Source organism: Arachis hypogaea, chromosome 15 (assembly GCF_003086295.3).
Source record: "Arachis hypogaea cultivar Tifrunner chromosome 15, arahy.Tifrunner.gnm2.J5K5, whole genome shotgun sequence".
In the NCBI taxonomy this organism is placed as follows: domain Eukaryota; kingdom Viridiplantae; phylum Streptophyta; class Magnoliopsida; order Fabales; family Fabaceae; genus Arachis; species Arachis hypogaea.
Window position 1 is genome coordinate 157,525,619 of NC_092050.1, and position 19,239 is coordinate 157,544,857.

The window sequence follows — 19,239 nt, forward strand, 5'->3', positions numbered from 1 at the left end:
GCTTAATCAACCCAAATAATTATCACTTTTGTGTTAAGTTTCGTTGTTAATGATTTCGTACTATCTATTAAATTTAACGTTGTTTGCTCTACGTCCACATGTAAAATATGGGAGAATGCATTAGATGCAAAACTTAAAACAATGCTCTTTTTTTTATTTATTTTCTAATTTTAAGTAAAAACCCTTCCCGGTCCCCTCACCATTAGAAAATAACAACACGGTCCTTATCCATTCTTTCCGTGTGGCCGAAAGGACCTTCTTAACCGGAAGTACCGGTAAGAGAGTCCTTTTGGTCACACGGAGAGAATGGTTGAGGACCGCGTTGTTAATTTCCAATGGTGAGGGGACGCCAGGTCAATTTCGTAAATGGTTAAGGACCGGGGAGGGGTTTTACTCTAAAATTAAATACTTTAATTAAAATTATAAGATAATATAATTAATTTTTTTATAAAAATATTAGTATTAAATTTTGAAATCTCTCTTATTTACATTTGTTAAGTTTTATAATTTAAATATAGAAAATAATTTAATAATTATAAAATTAAATAAAATCTTAAATTGCTTTAAACTCAATTGATTAAAATTTATTTTAATTATCTTTAATAAAATAATTTTTAAAATTAAAATACTTAATGAATAATTAAATAAAAATTAATTCTTAATAAATTTTTATGAAATTTTTGGATCTTATAATAATAATATTTTATATTATTTAAATTTAATTTAATTAAATTATATGTAAATTATGATCTAATTCATATTTTTATATAATACATAAAATAATGAGTAAATATAATAAAAAAATTTACTAGTGGCACATATAAAATAATAAAAAAATTGATAAGCTGATTATTCCATGTTTTGTTTCGGCCATTGACCCATGGCAGGAGAATTGCCAAATCAACAGTTGCAGTGTTACATGACAGTAAGAATGGATGAGGGGTGAAGGAGCCAAGGGTCAAAGTCTCGAGAAGATTTTGACATTATTGTCAAATCCTACTTCCCATTTCAGGCCTTTTTCAACAACTTTATGTCTTTTTAATATATTTTTTAGGCTCAAAAAAGTATTTATTTTTTTATATATGGATATAATTTTGGTGTAATATTCAATCTGTCAATCGTTAGATTTTATGGTATTTTTTAAAATTATAAAAATAGTACAATATATTTCTCTTCTATTGACAATATATCTCTTTTGTATTGTATATTTTAAAATTATGTGAGTATGTTGTGAATGATTTATTTTAAGTAAATTAAATTTATCTAATTCAATTTATTTCGAGTGGTACAAAATTAAGACACTTTCTCTTATACTACTAAATTAAATTGCGTTAATTCGATTGGATTTTTTTTTGTGTGCATAAATTGAGTTTTCTAATTCGATTTATGTAAAGATGTGTAAATTAAATTTGGTTAGTTTGATTTACATAAATTAAAAAAATGTTTAATTAAATTCTAATCATATGATTTTAGAATTTAATAATTTTAATAAGATAAATTTCTCAAATAACTGAGATATTATTTGACGAATCTATTTAGATAAGTCATGATAGATTTTATTTTGTACTCGTTAAGTAATTAAGAATGGTCCCCCAAATATAGCTGAAATTTATGTTGGTTTTAACGTGATGAATATAATTTAGCTAATTTGGCAAAAGAAATTGTTGGAGATGCAGAAGGCGAAAGCGACAAACAACTGTGTGTGGTGCGGAATGGAGTGTCCATAGATTCTGCGTTCACGCGCACACAGCGGTAAAGGGCGCACCAGAAAAAGCGGCAAGTGACGGCACCACTCCACATGTACAAGGTTCTCCTCTTCTTCACTCAATCTCAGGTTTCACTCTTTGTTTCTTTCCCTCTTCCAATTTCCAAAACTAACACACACTCACGTATTATTACAACACTTATTTATTTGGACGACAAAATTGATATACTGCCCTCCACTTTGGGTTTCCACCGCTCCACACTGTACCCTACCATACCCAAATACAATTCCCTCCTCATCCCGCACCCTTGACCCACTTCTCTTTCTGTGGGTCACATTCGCTCTTCTTCCTCCTTTAATTTTGTCGTCGTTGTAAATTAAACTCCCCCAAAATCTAAACTAACCATTATTATTATTGAAAATGTTTAATAAAAAAATAATAATATAATTAATAAATATTAAATAAAATAAATTTATTATTATTATTATTATTATTATTATTATAACAGCCCAATTTATTTATACAAGTCTATATCAACTATTCAATCTAGTACCTTTTTTTTGTGGCTTAACTAGTGGATTAGGAATTTAGGATTGATTAATGAGGACATTTATACCGAGACCCTTGCATTTCCGACCATGTTTTATATATATTTAATATTTATATTAATTAACGTTACTGATTAAGGAAGTATACAATGAGGATTTAGGAATATTTGATTCAGTACAATATCAAATGTTTATTATTTCTGGTATCTTGATGGTTATTTTGGATAGTATGAATATATTATATTTAAAAAATTAGTAGTATTTTATTCTAGATATTATTTTTTAACTCATATTAAATAAAATAAATAATCTATTATACACATTATATAAATACTCTGTTGATTCTCTAACAAAATTTTTAATGATTTTATCTGTAAAGTATAGAATCCCTTATTTTAGAGTTTGGGTGAGATAGCAACATCTAGAATTTAATATTTTTTTTCTTATGTGAGGTTCTAGACTGTTGCAAATTTGCAATGATTACATACATAGAGGAGTCCATTTCTATTTAACTTATATCATTAAATAATTTCTTTTATGTACGATTGCATCCGATACAACGGTTGAATTATCGTCATGGCATAGATCAATTGTTGAATTAAGTTATATTATCATTTAAGTGTACTAAATTTCATAAAATTTGAATATTTAACGTATCAAAAATATTAAAAAATTTAAATGTATTTTATTTAATATTTATTAATTATTACAATAATTAATGATTATTAAATAAATTAAATTTTAACTATTTTTTTCTAACATTACCATTAACAAATATATATATATAGTTTAACAAAAGTTTAACTAACATATATCATAAGAATACATAATAAAATTATTATTAATAAAATATTTTAAATATTTTTATTTAATAAATAAAAAAATATATTAAAAATTTAAATTTTTATATTTAAAAATAATTAATTTATTATCTTAACATAATCTTTAGAATATAAGTTAGATAAAATCATTAACAAATATATATTATTTCTGGCATGTAGAAAGTATACACTGTAAAATTTAAAAGTGGCATAGAATACTTATACGAGGATTATTTCTGTGTGTATGTGTGTGTTTATATATTTTATTTTGTGTGTGTTGGTTCGATTTATTCTTTATTAAAACCAAAGGCTAATAATTAATTGATTGATTGCATGTAATGTAATACTAAAGCCTTCCTATACATTATTATTGGGACTGTTGCTCCTTTTTAATTAACAAATAAGTATTGGCTAAGTGTGTGTTTATTTGGATTATCTTTTGTAAACGGATGTTGTATAAAATTGATTTTGTAAAATTAATTTTGATCAAAAGTGAGTTAGTATTAACGTAGTTTATATTTGGTAATTTTTATTCAAAATGGATTATAATAAACTAAATATTATTTGGATTACATTATTCAAAATTATTTTTAGATGAAAAATTACAAAAAAGAATATGAATTTAAATAATTATTTTATATTATCTTATAATTTTATTTTAAATATTTAAATAAATTTTAATATTTTTTTAGTACTCCCAATATTTTTTGATACTCTAATAGGATTAATAAAATCAAATACAAAGTAAAAAAATATAACAATAACAATAAAAGAACTCATATAAAAAAACAAAAGTTTTATAAAAAATAATAATATGCATAAGAGAGTATTAAAAAAAAGTATTATAAAAATAAACAATAAACATATAAATAATGAAGGATATAATTGGTACATAGAACATAAAGTTCAATCTAACATAAAAAAGTGAACGAAAAAACTAATATTTTTAACTTTTAATAAATGTGAATTAAAGACAAAAATTACTTCTGCATTTACAGGATAAAACCGTTGCCAAATACAAAAATAAAACGTTCAAAAAATTCAAACGAAGTTCTCTCTTTTTCATCGCAAATCCAAACATAACTTAATAGTTAGGATCTATATAATTGGACATTTACATATACAACTTTGCGGTTGAGTGTTGACTCATCCTACCTCGTTTTTTTTTTTTTTTTCTTTCTTTTTCTTATTATTATTACTACTTAATTTAACGTGTATAATTAAACATGTTGCTTTCGCTCAGTTCATTCTTACCCTTATTTTTGACAAGATGTAACTCTCTTAACTTTATAGGTTTAACAAATTAATTCGATATTAAAAAAATAATTAGAAAAAATAATATATAAGAGATATTCGACCCAGATAACTAATGAAACATTTCTTAAGTTTGTTACCTATATTTTTTCTATTAATTAATATATAACTATAACAACAATAATAAGACTATAAAAGAAGAAAGAAAATATCTACATCAGCACCTTATATCCTCAACATGATGTTAAAAGGGAAAGTGAAATTGGAAAATAAAAAAGAAAAAGAAGCTTGTATTATTAGTAGGGTAAAAAACGATGTAAAATGAAGGTGAAGGTCAAGCATCAATGGCCAATGGGTAGAGCGAGGTTCAGATCAAGATTAAGAACTCCATTTGGTTTGCAATCGACAGCTGATGTTGAATCCGAGTTACTCTGTGCCCCACTCTCAGACCGTGCATTAAACCCACCCATCCTTACTGGCTCAAACCGGAAAGGACAACAACTCCGCTCGCCAATGAACTCAACCCTACCAACTGGTTCAGGCAAAAAAACCGGACGCACCGGTGCAACCACGCCCTCACCACCACAGTATGGAACAAACGGAAAAAACTGATCTACTTCTGTCTGCCGTGTCACGTCACGCTCAGGCGCAGAATCAATCGGATAAGACTCAACGATGCCGCATTTTCTGCCGGCGACGGCGAAGATGTCTTCGTTTTCACGGTGGGAAACGCAAGGGAAATTGGTCTTCGCCTTGGCACCGTAGAACTTCTTGGCGGCGTCGTCGTATGCCATGGCGGCTTCCTCAGCGCTGTCGAATGTTCCGAGCCAGACGCGGCTCTTCTTTCTGGGATCACGAATCTCGGCGGTGTAACGGCCCCATGGCCTCTTCCTTATACCCCTGTAATGAACCTCCTTGGCAATATTATTTTTTGGCTCCTTCTTGCTAGCAGGATGCTTTTCCTTGATAGTCATCGAAGATAATGGGTTTCGCATTTCTAAATCCAAACACTCCACAACGCTCAATGATATGTGTATTGTATATGTGTATTATATTCAGTTACGTGCCTAGTTCGTTTTGGAGCTGCGTTGGGTTTATATACACAGTTGGCGAAGGAGGAAAATGCAAATAAATAATTATTTATTAAAATTAGAGATAAGGGAAGGAAAGGGAAGGGAGTGTTTGACTGTAGGGAACTGCGAAGAGGCGCCGCCTAAAAAGGATAACGGTGTTTTAAAAGGGAGGTTATGTGTCATGCGGCAAATCCGAGACAAGCGGTCACACTTTCTTTTCCATGCTGTGCCGGCTTCTAACCCTACGAGGGGTCGTTATTTCAATTCACACCTCCTATTCACATTTTTATTTTTAATTTTGAGTTAATAATAGTGTTTTTTTGAATTGTAATTTATTATGATATTTTTTAAAAATTGGAATAATTTATTTTATAGAATACAAATTGGATCGTTTGATTTTTAAGAGATACAAAAATCGAAATGTTCAATTTTTGTACTCGGACCGTCTTATTTATGTTTAAAAAATTAAAAAAATTAGGAGGAGTCCGATTTGTGTACTCCAAATTTTTAAAATTCTTTTAACACAAATTGAAATATTTAATTTGTGTACCTCCATTTTTAAAATTTTTAAACACAAATCAGAGGGTATCCCAAATTTTAAAAATTTTTTAAACACAAATGGGAGGGTCTGATTTGTGTACCTCCCACAGTTTTAAAAAATACCAAACATTACAATGTTAAGGTATAACACTCATTTTATTTTCATATCTAAATTTTTTAGCCCCTCTTATCTCATCGCGTTAAGTATAATATTTAATTTTTTTATTTTTTTATTAAAACTGTTGGCCATATTTTTTTATAAAAAAGTATAGGTAGATAATAAAAATATAAACAATATGAATAATGAATATATTGGATGGTCAATTTATTAGGTGTGCGAATGATTATTCTAATATTTAGATTTAGATGAATATTTTGGAATGTAGTGTATTTTATTTGAATCGGATCATTTTAAAATTTATTATTTATGTTATTCAAGAAAATCATTAGTTATCTAACATAATATTTTTTTATTTAAAAGGAGTATAGTATTATAAATAATTAGTATTCTTATTTACATCTCATTATCAATTTATTTATATTTTAATTTTATATAATATAATTTTGAATAATGTAAGTTGTCTACCATAATTTAGATAATGGTACATTATACATTATATTGTTTGGGATGCATCTGACCAAATTCATATTTAGACTTGAGGGAAACGGCACGTGACACATATGCATGCGGAATAGTGTAGTAAGCTGAATGTTGGTTGGATGAGTAATACTGTCACGACGGATCCAAACACTTGTCATTCTCTCATGATTTAAATTTTTATTAAATATATTTTTTTTATTTTATTATTTTAAAATATGATAAAAAAAATTGTAATTTTAAAAAAATATTATTTTAAATTTAATTTTTGAATATTTTTAAACATCTAAATTCTAAAATCTTAAAACTCTAAATCATATAAGTATCACTTTAAATTTTTGACTAAAAAAATCGTACTCAAGTATTTTATCTAAACATCATTGTATATTCATGTAATATTATGTAAATGTATTATATTTTATATAAATATTATTTTTAAGATATATTTTATTATTAAATAAAAAATTACTATTTTAATATGAATAGTTAAAAATACTCAATAATTTCTCTGGTTAGTGAGCTGAGCTCCACAAATAAGAAGTGCACATGCAATGTCATACATCTTCTGTTGTACTCGACGCCTCTACTTAAATTTTGGGGTCCTCTCACTCACTGTGACACTCACAGTGATAGCCCTACAAAAGCGCATCACCGTCTCCCTTCTCCTTTCCTCGTAACCGGTTGGACATTGTTTGTGCGCTTCACAAGTCCTCCTTATTTCACCTTCTAATATAGTGCGTGAACTTCACGCCTCATCTTGGATCATTTTGACCCTAGCATACATGAGAGACTGTTTTATTTGAAACTATTTTTATGAGTGATCTTGCACCAATTGAAAAAGAACAACAATGCAAAGAGAAGAGAGAAAGTAATGATCGAGAATGATTGAGAATTGAATTGAATGAGAAAAGTGTTATTAGTGTGTTAACACAAAAGCACCCAACTTTTATTCATAGCATAACAGAAGCTCCCACGCTAACAACCTCTAACTAGCTGTAACAGCCTCTAATAGAATTCTTCTCATAACAGAATTCTAACTAACTCCAGGTAACTTATTACCCAAGTTTCTGACTTCTTCTCCCTTAACAAGTTTTATGGAACTATTTGTCTTACTCATTTGCGGTAAGTTTTCAATGGGTTAGGCTTCATTTATCCGGTGGTATATAATAGTGCTAATTTAGTTAGCATGGTGTTTCGTAATAATAATACATATTATATAGTTTTGTTCAAGGGACAATAAATATGTGAAGATATATATTATGTAATGCACTTGACAACTTATTACTATCTGATGAATTCTTAAATAGAAAGAGAGACCGAGGGGTGGTTGGAGGAGCGGATCGGAAAGCGTCATTATTTTATTGGTGTTGGTGACTTGATGCTCAACAAGGCAACATAGATTACGGGTTTAAAAATGGGGATTATTCCTTGAGTAATAAACTAATAATATCTAAAATTACGATCTTATATCCTACATGTTTTTTGTTTTTTGTTTTTTTTTTGTTTTTGTCAGGGATCCAGGCCATATCCTACATTGTTGAAGCAGGTGTTTTCTATCTCTGGAAGGCACATTATTGGTTTGTTGATCCACGGCTTTCAAATAAATTGATTGATTCGGGTGAGTTTTATGAAAAATAGATTAAATAAAAATTGATTAAGATGAGAGATTTAGAATAAGTATATTTGTAAAAAAAATATTTTTATTAATAACAAATAAGTAATACAAAAACTAATGATAAAAATGAATAAACTTTGTTAGAGCGAATAGGCATTAATTAATCTTGTTATCGTAGAACACTCGAATGCCAATTTTACTTGTGAAATTGATGAATAAAATGAAGAATAATGAGAAAAAATTGAGGAAAAAAAAAGATGGACATGAGTTTTTAAGTTTCAGTAAAAAGGGATCTTCTAAAGAGGTGGCTTGAGGTTCTTTTATAGTGTAAGACCATTTTGAGAAGGAGTCTATTATCTAACGGTTACAACTTGATATTTTATTTACTCCTTTTATCCCAAGACTTGTTACTAAATAAGGTAGTTAACAAAAAATATTTTTAGGTGTTTTCATTACTTTAAATCTTTTTAACTAGAAATAGAGGAAGTTGATTCCTACAACTTAAACTAAAGTTTTGCTCGGTGTCAATGACAAGGAGGTATATGGATAAAAGGGGTGTTTAGGACACGTGACATTAGTGAAGGGATATCTAGTTTGGTTTTCTTTTAACTAGATGACACTCTCTACACTCCAAATCCAACTAATCCACTCCTACCAATTTAGTTATCACTAAAAAAAATTCAACTCCTCAAAATATTCTTTTGGGTTCTATAATTTTACCCAACACCTTTAAGAGGAACTTAACTCTTTTTTTACCATATTTTCGGGTCTTTTTAAAATTATTTATGTACAAAAAATTTATATTTTTGGTACACAATTACTTACTACCTCATTAATTTCTTGCAATGGGTTTTGATTAGGACATTATAACTCGACAATTACAAGCTTTAATTTGAAGATTAGATCAAAAGAACGTTAGAATTTTTATGACCCATAAATTACTAACATATAACTCGATCGTTATATCTATAATTCGGCTATTACAATCTGGTTAATTCCGTATTATTCGGTAACTGTCACCTATTACTTAAAAGACAAATTTTAATCCATTACCTATAATTTGGCTAATAAAACCTATACCTCGACCCAAAAAAATTATAACTCGATCCATAACTCAAAAACATGATGATACATCATCACCAACAACTCAATAAAATAGTTAAAATAGATATTGAGAATATCACGGTAACCATATTGCAATTCTCACCATAATCATAGCTTATGATTCGCTAACCGAGTATATTCAAAGTGCTTAGTCTCTTTTCAATCTATATTAGGCAACATTAGGTCAAGTAAAAGGAGGCTAAAAGCCTAATACTCACTTAAGTCACTCTCACTCTCTTCTTTGAATTATTAATGACTTGAGTGTCGGGGCATGTAACGACCCAATTTTCAGTATGTGTAGATTATATCGAAAATTGAGTGCTATCAACTTATCTTCTTAATTATTATCTATTATTTATTATATGAGCATGTGTCTTGTTAGAGCGTTATCATTTTTACGGGTAATTTTTTTTGAAAACGTTTGGTATAACAAGCAGCACATACACACATAAAGGTACGAATACTAATAGATAAAATAATTATAAACAACCATCTTTATATATATTTCAAGCAGTTAACGACATACAATCATCCAGCCTTTATTAGAGTATAGATCCAGTTAGAATACCCCTAGAAATAGCTAGATAATAACTATATACATATATATACATACGACATATCAGGCCCTGACTTGTTCAAAATGTTCCTAAGTTGGATGCACATGTTTTGGAATTCCTTTTAAAGTCTATCTAATAGAATAATGCTAAGCATATGTTTGTTTTGGTAAAAACATTGTCTTTTCTTGAGTTGTTAAAGTATCGTTTTTGTCTCCAACGTTTGGGGTAAGTCCTATTTGTGTCCCTAACGTTTAAATCGTCCTATTTGTATCCCTAACATTTATAAAAGTGATTCAATATTATCCTACTATCAATTATACTAACAAATCAGATTATATTTTTCAATTATTCTCACTTGGATGTATTCATTCTCAATTAGGCCTCACTTGGATGTGTTCAATTTTAATATTATACCCACTATTTGTGTTTAGATTCAATTATGTCCATAGAAAAGTGAATTATGTAAATGTTGTAGGAATTAGTTTCAACTTTTGATGAGTTATTTTTCGGAGTGGATCATCGATTCTATGCCAGACATTTGTATTCTAACTTCAAGAAGAGATTTTTAAAACTCAAACTAAAGCGTTCATGGTGTGTAATTGACGGCAGGATAACATTGAATCACTTTTACAAACGTTAGGGATACAAATAGAACGATTTAAACGTTAGGGACACAAATAGGATTTACCCCAAACATTGGGGACAAAAACGATACTTTACTCTTTTTCTTTTGGTTCTTTTTGATTTTTATGTTTGGAATTTAGAATTTTTTTAAATATAAATTGAAGTTATTTGGTTATTACTTGTGGTTTATTTTTAATTTGATTCACACCGTTGATATTCTGATAATTTCTAATTTAATATTTAATGTCATAAAACTATAATTTTTTTCTTTGAATTATTGTTGATACAATTAAGTTAGTTAATAATTTTTAATGTGTTCTTATTTTAAAAAAATTTAATTATAATTTTAATTAAAGTATTAAGTTTATAATTTTAAATTTAAATTCAAATATTTTTTTTTGAATTTTTAAGTAAGCAATTAGATTTGAGAATACTTTTTAAAAATTTATATAATTTATAAGCTACTATGCTAATTACAAAGGATTATAATAAAGTAAATAGAATTACCAGTCTTATTAAGATGTAAGGTTATTTATACTATTTAAAAAAAATTAATTTAACATTCTTTTATACTTAATTCTGTTTTTAATGTTGTTCCGACCAAATTGAATTAATTTAGTATTTTAAAAAAATTTAAATATTTTGTCTAAATTTACATAATTTATAAGGTTATTAATTTTTAGATTGTATTTAATTTTATTTATTTTTATTGATAAATAATAGGATTGATACTATTTACGACGAAACTAATAAAAATTATTTTTAAATTAACAAATTTCTATATTCCTAATGAACAACGAACGTTTATTTAAAAAATTTTATTTAAAAATTTAAAATTTGTACTAGCTAATTAGGAAACTCTATTTAAAATTTTAAAATTTAAAATTATAATACTAATTCCTAATTAAGTGACTTCTTAACCGTTTTGATTTTTAAATTTAAATTTTTTTATTTGTCACATTTATAAATTTTTTCTGTTTACTTTGTTTACATTGTTATTTTTTAGATTATCTCTGCACAATAGAGATATTTTCATCTTTTTCTCTCTTTTTACTTATCAGCTATTCATTTTCAATCTCTATATTTAAGGAAATAAAAAAAAATTAACTATAAGTTGAATTTATTGATCGTGAGATTAAACTTATATTTATTTGAAAAAAGAAACTTTTGTAAAAAAATATATATTATTTTTCGTAAAATATATTTACGTAACTAAATAAATGAGAATGAAAAGGAAATTAAAGCAGCCATTGAAGTTTACGTAACTAATATTGTTGGTGTTGAATCAGAAATTGAAATTCCAGATGATCTATTGATTATAACTACTGATGATCCTCTCTCTCATTTGGTAGACTTTGCATATCCAAATTTGTTGCAAAACATGTCAGATTATAGGTATTTTTAGAGTAGGGTAATTCTTACACCCATGCTTGAAAGTGTCGAGAAGGTAAACGATTTTGTCTTGACAATCTTTCCAGGGATGGAAAAGGAGTATTTGAGTTCTGACACAACATGTCAAGCTGATAAGAATGAAGATGAACAACAAAAGTGGTTCACACTAGAGTTTCTAAATGACATCAAATATTCGGGACTATCCAATCACAAGTTGACTTTGAAGTCAGGAATCGCTGTAATGCTACTGCGAAAATAGACCAGACTTCAGGTTTATGCAACGGGACAAGATTAATAGTTAACGAACTTGGCAGCAATGTAATTGGAGTGACGGTAGTAACCGATAGAAATATTGGAGATAAAATGTAAATTCCAAAAATGAACTTGATCCCTTCAGATTTAGGGTTGCCATTTAAGTTCCAACGGAGACAATTTCCATTAACAATATGCTTTGCAATGACCATTAACAAGAGTCAGGGTCAATCATTATTACATGTAGGATTTAGTGTTCACCCATGAACAATTTTATGTTGCTTTGTCAAGAGTTAAGAGTCGTAGTGGCCTCAAGGTTTTAATTCTAGACGAAGACGACAATTCAAAGTCATCAACAACAAATGTCGTGTTCAAAGAAGTTTTTAATAATATTTAGGTAAGAATAATATTATTTTCATTTTAATAGCATGTTATGATTTACACTTTTGTATAAATATTTACTGTAAATATAACTAATTTATCTATAACTCTATTTTCAGATTTGAGATAAAATGTGGAACAAGGAGCACAACATCATATGCCAATTGCTTTTCTAATGAAGTTAGTAAGATACTAGATTGTCAATAAATTTTTATTAACCTTTTGATATAAAATTTAGTGTAAAATTGACATGTTATTATTACAGTTATATATGTTCTTATTCTTTTCATATCTCTTTCCTTATGATTCAAGAATATTATAGACTTTAAACTCTTCTATTTGCTTCTTACTTTGAATAAAGATAAAACAGTATAATCAGTACGTTTATTATATAATGACAATGATCATATTATACTAAACTCAAAAAATTTATAATTATAAAATATTATTTTTAATTTAACATGTCAAATTTAAATATAAGTTTGTGCATCGCACGAGTTTAACACTAGTAGTACTAATTTCCGGGGTAAAAAAAAAAAAACAGTTGGTAAATTCTCATTAGTGGTAAATGAAAAGAAAACTTAGAGAAACAGAGAACCGCATTAGAGAGATAAGGTAGGTAGAGGAAAAAGAAACTGACCACGTGTTTTGGTCTTTTGGATGAAACGCTTGATGGGGTGCGCAGATTTTATGAGCAGGATCCTGAGGTGAAGAGAGAATTCTATTCACGTGATATTTCGAGGATAGTGTACTACAACACCAACATGGATTTGTACACAAGTCCTGTGGTTAATTGGAGGGATACACTCTCTTGTGTATTGGCTCCAAGGCCTCTTCATCCTCTCCAACTCCCTTCAATCTGCAGATATATGGTTCCAACAACATGCTAGTAGTTAGTTACATTGAGATTTTAATTAGTTTATGATATGAATTGTATGTTATTAGTAATCCCAAAAGAGCTGGTGCTACTTATGTAAATCGAATTAGGTTGTGTAGATTTATATTGAAGCACGAATAGCTCTAAATCTATAGAGGTTGTTTCGATTTACTATGGTGTAAATCTAATTCAGCAATTGGCGGATACTTAATCCCGCGCCTTTGTTGCCTTTGTTGCGCTGGTCGCCGGCGGCGGCAGAAACAGCAGGTCTCGGAGCTGATCGTCGTTGTCGTCTTCTTGCTTTAACTCTCGCCATCAACTTTCTCTTCGCGGTCAGCTTCTTCTCGGCCGTCAGCTTCCTTCATGCAACTAGATGCTGGTCTCTGGTTTGGTGAGTTTCAACAAATTCCCGTTCTTTTTTTTTTTTCAGTTTTGTTGCTGTAATTCATCACTGCACTTTGATTTTGTTGCCGAGAATATCACTGAACTAGATTTTTTGTTGCTCAAAATTATCATTGACATGAATTTGTTATTGATTATCATCCCTCAACCTTGAATAATTTGTTATTGAGCTGGAATTTTCTATTTACATTGTGTTTGGATTGAACCTAATTAGTTGTGACCATATGTATACTTCAGTCTAGAAGTTGGATTAATGGTTTATTTAGATGGATATATCTTGGAAATGCTAAACAGTACTTATAAAAGTTGTTGCTGCAAGTATAAAATTTAATATTTAATTTGTTACTCCTTTATATTCTTATATAAAGGATTACAATGATAGAATCAGCATTGTGTGAGCATACTATGTATTGTGTTGGTGATTAGCTAACATACTATTTGGAGTCTATCTAAAGATAGACGAGGCAGGATAATTGGTTTTTGGAATTTTATCCATGCATGATCTTTGGTTGTTGACAATATGACATTAGAGCTCTGTCCATTAAGCTCTAATGGATTCTCATTTTTAATGGTTTATTATTTTGGTACACAATTAATTTTAACATTATGTCAACATTTTTAAGAAATCAATTGCCTTTATCTTAAATAATATGTTCTGCTTTTGTTATCCTGAATACACTAAGGGGCAGTACAAAGGCAACAAAACATAGGAGTGCAGTCAACAAATACAATATAAGGGGCCTGTTTCGATGCCTGAATTGGTTGAATTTGTTATTGATTATAGTCACTAAACCTTGAATTTGTTGCTGTTTTATTCAAATAATTACTTAACTAAATCTTTTTGTTGCTGAAAGTCATTATTGAATTGAATTTGTTAGTGATTGAACCTTAAATTTGTGGTTGTCTTGCTGAATAATTAGAGTTAATTTTCTTTTTGTTAAAAATCATCAAAGTTAAATTTGTTATTGATTATCATGACTGAACCTTGAATTTGTTGCTGTCTTTGCTCAAATAATCACCTAGCTCTTTAAACTTTTACAGCATGACTTTGCTTCATCATTGTAGTTTGTGCCTTTGAATCAAATTAAAAGAACTGTACTATAGGCATTGATTCATTGTTGTAGTAGAAGTTATCTGTAATGTATTATCTTGAGGAAGCTTATCCTCTTGTAGCAAATATTAAATTTATACATGTAATCAAAGTATGATCGTTGTCAAATACATTTGAACTTTCTCCGTCACTTTTCATTAGTTTTAATCAAAACTCTAGTATATAGATTGATTCATTTGCGAAATATAACAACAGCTTCATATGAAGCATGTAACATTATTAGTTCAATTCAAAATGATACATGATTCTCGTTCATGGTGTTAGCTTGTCATTTAGTTGGAGAAGAAGTGAAGAACTATATAAACTCCTTTTTGTTCTAAGGTTCCAACAATGCTCATCATCAAATAGAAACTCAGAATAAATCAAATAGAAACTCAAAATAAATTGTATTAAGAATCAAGATAATATATGTTCTCTTCTCTTTATCAATTATAACAACAACATTAGTACTAGTTTTTTTTAAAAGAACCAACTAAAAAAAAAATATAACATAATCAAAATAAAGATATTAAAATGAGAAGAGGCTTCGGTTTATATAAGTGTTTTACCCTAAATTAAACATATATAAATAATTCTTATACTAAACTTATAAATGGTATTCAGTATACAATTTTTTCGAGTATTTAGAAATATTCATTGAAGAGGCTTCAAATTCATTTGAATTATTGATATCCTTGTCAACAAGATTTGTTTTTTAAATTCATCATTTTCTCAAACAACAAAAAAAAGGAAGAAGAAGAAATTACCCACAATAGTCATTATTCTTATATTCTAGTAGTAGTACACAATTTTCATAATTTTAGTCACGACAACTCATTTTTCAACTACAATATTTAACCCAAATTCTCCTTTGTATATCAAAGTTGAACTAACATCATTTTATTTATGAGTATGAAGTATCGATCTAAGTCGAATTCCATGCCATAATATTAACTAACCCATTAACTTAAAATGGGAAAGAGCAGAATTGCCATGGTCATGCAGGCCCTTGCTATGATAGTAAGCCATGAAATCTTTGAGTGATGTATCCCTATACACTGGAGGGTTATCCTCAGACAAGAGTTCCTTGATGGGTCCATACATTCTTGTTTGGTGACGATGAACAGTGAAAAAGCATGCCACTGATACTCTTGGCCCTACATGATTTGCAAGCACACGGTGCTCCACACTCTTGAATTTGTCGTTGGACATTAGCTGTAGTATGTATCATATTATAGCAACATATAAATACAAATCTAGTAGTACTAGTCTAATCATGCATTTTCAACTCAATTCAAAAGAATTGGACTTACTTGTAACAAATCTCCAATGTTGACTACTACAGCTCCATGAAGAGGAGGCACATCAATCCAGCCATTTTGGGTCAAAACTTGGAGGCCACCAATGTGATCTTGAAGCAGAAGAGTTAGGAAATCGGGATCAGAGTGTCTGGTAGTTCCCATGGTGAGTTCTGGCTCAGGACATGGTGGGTAATAATGGTACAAAATTGAGTGCCCTTTTGCACAATCCAAGCTTTCAAGATGTTCAGCTTTAAGTCCAAGTGCTTCTGATAGCAATTCAAATAGCACCTTCCCCAAAATCTTCACTTGCCTTGAATATTCCATTGTCACTTCCCTGCAAATTAAACTAGGTAGTTATGTACTCTGAACTAAGAATCATGTTATAACTACTTTTTTTTTTCAACCAATAGCCAATCTTTTTAAATGATTTTATTTACAAATTTTAAATTATAAACCTAAATACTAAATTTCTTAAGGTTAACTAACTAACAGTTAGTTAACATACTTTTTGGTGAATTAATTACTAATTAAATCCATAGGATATAGGATTAACCAGTAATTACCTACCTGCATGGGGGAGGCAGTTCTTGAGGATCAAGGGGTTCAGGCCCCATAAGACAGAACAGTGTGTCTCTCCAATTAACATACTTTGATTGATACAAATCAAAGTTGCTAAGATACTTCACTTTCTTCATCATCTCCCTTGTGTAGTACTCTCCTTTCACCTCCTGTGGCAGCTCGTGAAACTCACGCGCCGCCGTCAGCGTCTCTTCCAGAAGCTTCACGGGGATCCCGTGATTCACCACCTGGAAAAACCCCACCGTCTCCGCCGCATGTCTTACCTCCGCCACTACTCCGGCGCGGTCTCCGGAGATATCCTTGAGGTCGATGACTGGAATACTGAACTGGGTAGGTGTCGGTTCTCCCGGAGATGGATCGCCGGCGGTAAGCTCTTCCGGGGGGCGAATGAAGATTGGTGGGAGTTTGGTGATGCTGGAGTCAACGAGGCCTTTGACTCCGGCTTTGGATTCATCAAAAGCCTTCAATTGTCTCAAGCGCTCGTTGATTGCGGGATTTCCGGCCCCGGCGACAATCATTGTGGTTGTGACACTGTGACAGTGGAGTGTTACAAGATTGACCTTTATCTCTCTCTGGCCTCTGCATCAAGTAACAATTTTTTTTTATATTGGCATATCGCACGTGCTAATGCTGTCCAAGGTTGTTATTACTTATTAGTCTCACCTCTCACGTGATCTAAGCTGTTGCCAATTTGGAATTTGCTATGCACCTCCATCACAAAATGTCTGAAAAATAATAAATTTAAAATAGTACTAATTTCCAGGGTAAAAAGAAAAGGTTGGTAAATTCTCATTAGTGGTAAATGAAAAGAAAACTTGTTGAGAAGCAGAGAACCACATTAGAGAGATAAGGTAGGTAGAGGAAAAAGAAATTGACCACGTGTTTTTATGGATAACAGTCATAACACTTGAAGAGTATTTGGACACCGCAATGTGCCGTCCAAATTACGCAATATCTACCAGCAATTGTATCATAACATGGTGACTACTAATGAAGAAGGAAGTAAAGTAGAACACGAATCTGATTATGACAGGCAAAGAGAGCTTAAGCTTCTTGATGAGTCCAAAGCAGGTGTGAAGGGCCTTGTTGATGCCGGTTTGTCTAAGCTTCCAAGGATCTTCATTCATGAAAATCTTAGCACATCTTCCTCTGCTACCAATAACAATGTTACTATTCCAGTCATTAACTTGGGATCAATGCATGAGCAAGTTAGCTCACGGCTTGAGATAATTGAGAAGGTGAAAGATGCTTGTGAGAAGTGGGGCTTCTTTCAAGTGGTCAACCATGACATTCCAGAGTGTGTTTTGGATGAAATGCTTGATGGGGTGCGCAGATTTCATGAGCAGGATCCTGAGGTGAAGAGAGAATTCTATTCACGTGATATTTCGAGGACGGTGTATTACAACACCAACATGGATTTATACACAAGTCCTGCGGTTAATTGGAGGGATACACTCTCTTGTGTATTGGCTCCAAGGCCTCTTCATCCTCTCCAACTCCCTTCAATCTGCAGGTATATGGTTCCAACAACATGCTAGTACTTAGTCAGTTACATTGAAATTTTAATTAGTTCATGATATGAATTGTATTAGTTATTAGTGATCCCAAAAGAGCTGGTGCTACTTATAAGTGAACAGTAATGATATTTGGTCATTACAACTTAATTGACATAATTGCTCCATAATGACAAAAATTGTGTGTTTTCTAGCTATTCATGATTGTAAAATCTTATTTCCTTGCAGAGATATAATAATTAAGTACACAGAGTATGTTAAGAAATTGGGATTAGTTCTATTTGAATTGCTTTCTGAAGCATTAAGCCTTAATCCCAATTACCTCAAAGACATAGATTGTGCAGAAGGGCTTTACATGCTTAATCATTATTACCCTCCTTGTCCTGAGCCTGAACTCACTCTGGGAACAAGCGGTCATTATGATTCCAGCTTCCTCACTGTTCTACTACAAGACCAAGTTGGTGGACTTCAAGTCTTGTATGAAAACCAATGGATTGATATCACTCCCATTCCTGGTGCTCTCATTATTAACCTTGGTGATTTGATGCAGGTATCAATTTTTTATAGATATTGTTACACACTGCTTTAATTTGTGGCTATGTGAATTAATGTGTCAACATCATTTTTAACAGCTGATCACAAATAGTAAGTTTGTGAGCTCGAAGCACAGAGTTTTGGCTCAAAAAACAGGCCCGCGAGTTTCGGTTGCATGCTTTTTTAGACAGCATTTTCAACCTGAGACTTCAAAAGTGTATGGACCAATAAGGGAGTTGGTTACAGAGGAGAATCCTGCAATGTTCAAAGATATCACAGTGAAGGAGTTGATTACACACAGATATACCGTAGGGCTAAATGGTGTCCGTGCACTAGAACACTTCAAGCTATAATAAGAAGTGCGACACGTGGCTGTGGCATGCAACTTTATGTTGTAATTAACGTTAACAAAGCATATTTTAATTCAAGAATATTTTTGAAACAATTAAATGATAGTCGTTGTTGAAAATTTTTTTT

At 30.3% G+C, this 19,239-nt stretch overlaps 3 protein-coding genes across 3 annotated transcripts; 1 reads left to right on the plus strand and 2 right to left on the minus strand.

The window, feature by feature from the left end:
- Nucleotides 1-4,599: 4,599 nt before the first annotated feature.
- LOC112751745 (ethylene-responsive transcription factor 9) lies at nucleotides 4,600-5,412 on the minus strand. Its single transcript, XM_025800973.2, has one exon. It carries the CDS (start codon nucleotides 5,322-5,324, stop codon nucleotides 4,671-4,673), a length of 654 nt encoding a protein of 217 aa, XP_025656758.1. The 5' UTR covers nucleotides 5,325-5,412; the 3' UTR covers nucleotides 4,600-4,670.
- Nucleotides 5,413-15,597: 10,185 nt separating this feature from the next.
- On the minus strand, nucleotides 15,598-17,232 carry LOC112751743 (1-aminocyclopropane-1-carboxylate oxidase homolog 1). Its single transcript, XM_025800971.3, has 3 exons — nucleotides 16,703-17,232; nucleotides 16,148-16,469; nucleotides 15,598-16,049 (listed from the first exon to the last, which is right to left on the minus strand). Exons 1-3 carry the CDS (start codon nucleotides 17,230-17,232, stop codon nucleotides 15,789-15,791), a joined length of 1,113 nt encoding a protein of 370 aa, XP_025656756.1. The 3' UTR covers nucleotides 15,598-15,788.
- LOC112751744 (deacetoxyvindoline 4-hydroxylase-like) lies at nucleotides 16,815-19,212 on the plus strand. The gene is made up of 3 exons (XM_025800972.3): nucleotides 16,815-18,227; nucleotides 18,457-18,778; nucleotides 18,861-19,212. Exons 1-3 carry the CDS (start codon nucleotides 17,692-17,694, stop codon nucleotides 19,113-19,115), a joined length of 1,113 nt encoding a protein of 370 aa, XP_025656757.1. The 5' UTR covers nucleotides 16,815-17,691; the 3' UTR covers nucleotides 19,116-19,212.
- Nucleotides 19,213-19,239: the final 27 nt, after the last annotated feature.

What these genes read in the sequence shown, in the direction of transcription:
- LOC112751745 (XM_025800973.2), bottom strand. Translation starts at nt 5,324, where the DNA reads ATGCGAAACCCATTATCTTCGATGACTATCAAGGAAAAGCATCCTGCT.
- LOC112751744 (XM_025800972.3), top strand. Translation starts at nt 17,692, where the DNA reads ATGGTGACTACTAATGAAGAAGGAAGTAAAGTAGAACACGAATCTGAT. An exon ending in CAACTCCCTTCAATCTGCAG is followed by an intron (nt 18,228 to 18,456) that starts GTATATGGTTCC and finishes ATTTCCTTGCAG; the next exon opens with AGATATAATAATTAAGTACA. An exon ending in ACCTTGGTGATTTGATGCAG is followed by an intron (nt 18,779 to 18,860) that starts GTATCAATTTTT and finishes CATTTTTAACAG; the next exon opens with CTGATCACAAATAGTAAGTT.
- LOC112751743 (XM_025800971.3), bottom strand. Translation starts at nt 17,232, where the DNA reads ATGATTGTCGCCGGGGCCGGAAATCCCGCAATCAACGAGCGCTTGAGA. An exon ending in GAACTGCCTCCCCCATGCAG is followed by an intron (nt 16,470 to 16,702) that starts GTAGGTAATTAC and finishes TTTAATTTGCAG; the next exon opens with GGAAGTGACAATGGAATATT. An exon ending in ACATTGGAGATTTGTTACAA is followed by an intron (nt 16,050 to 16,147) that starts GTAAGTCCAATT and finishes TACATACTACAG; the next exon opens with CTAATGTCCAACGACAAATT.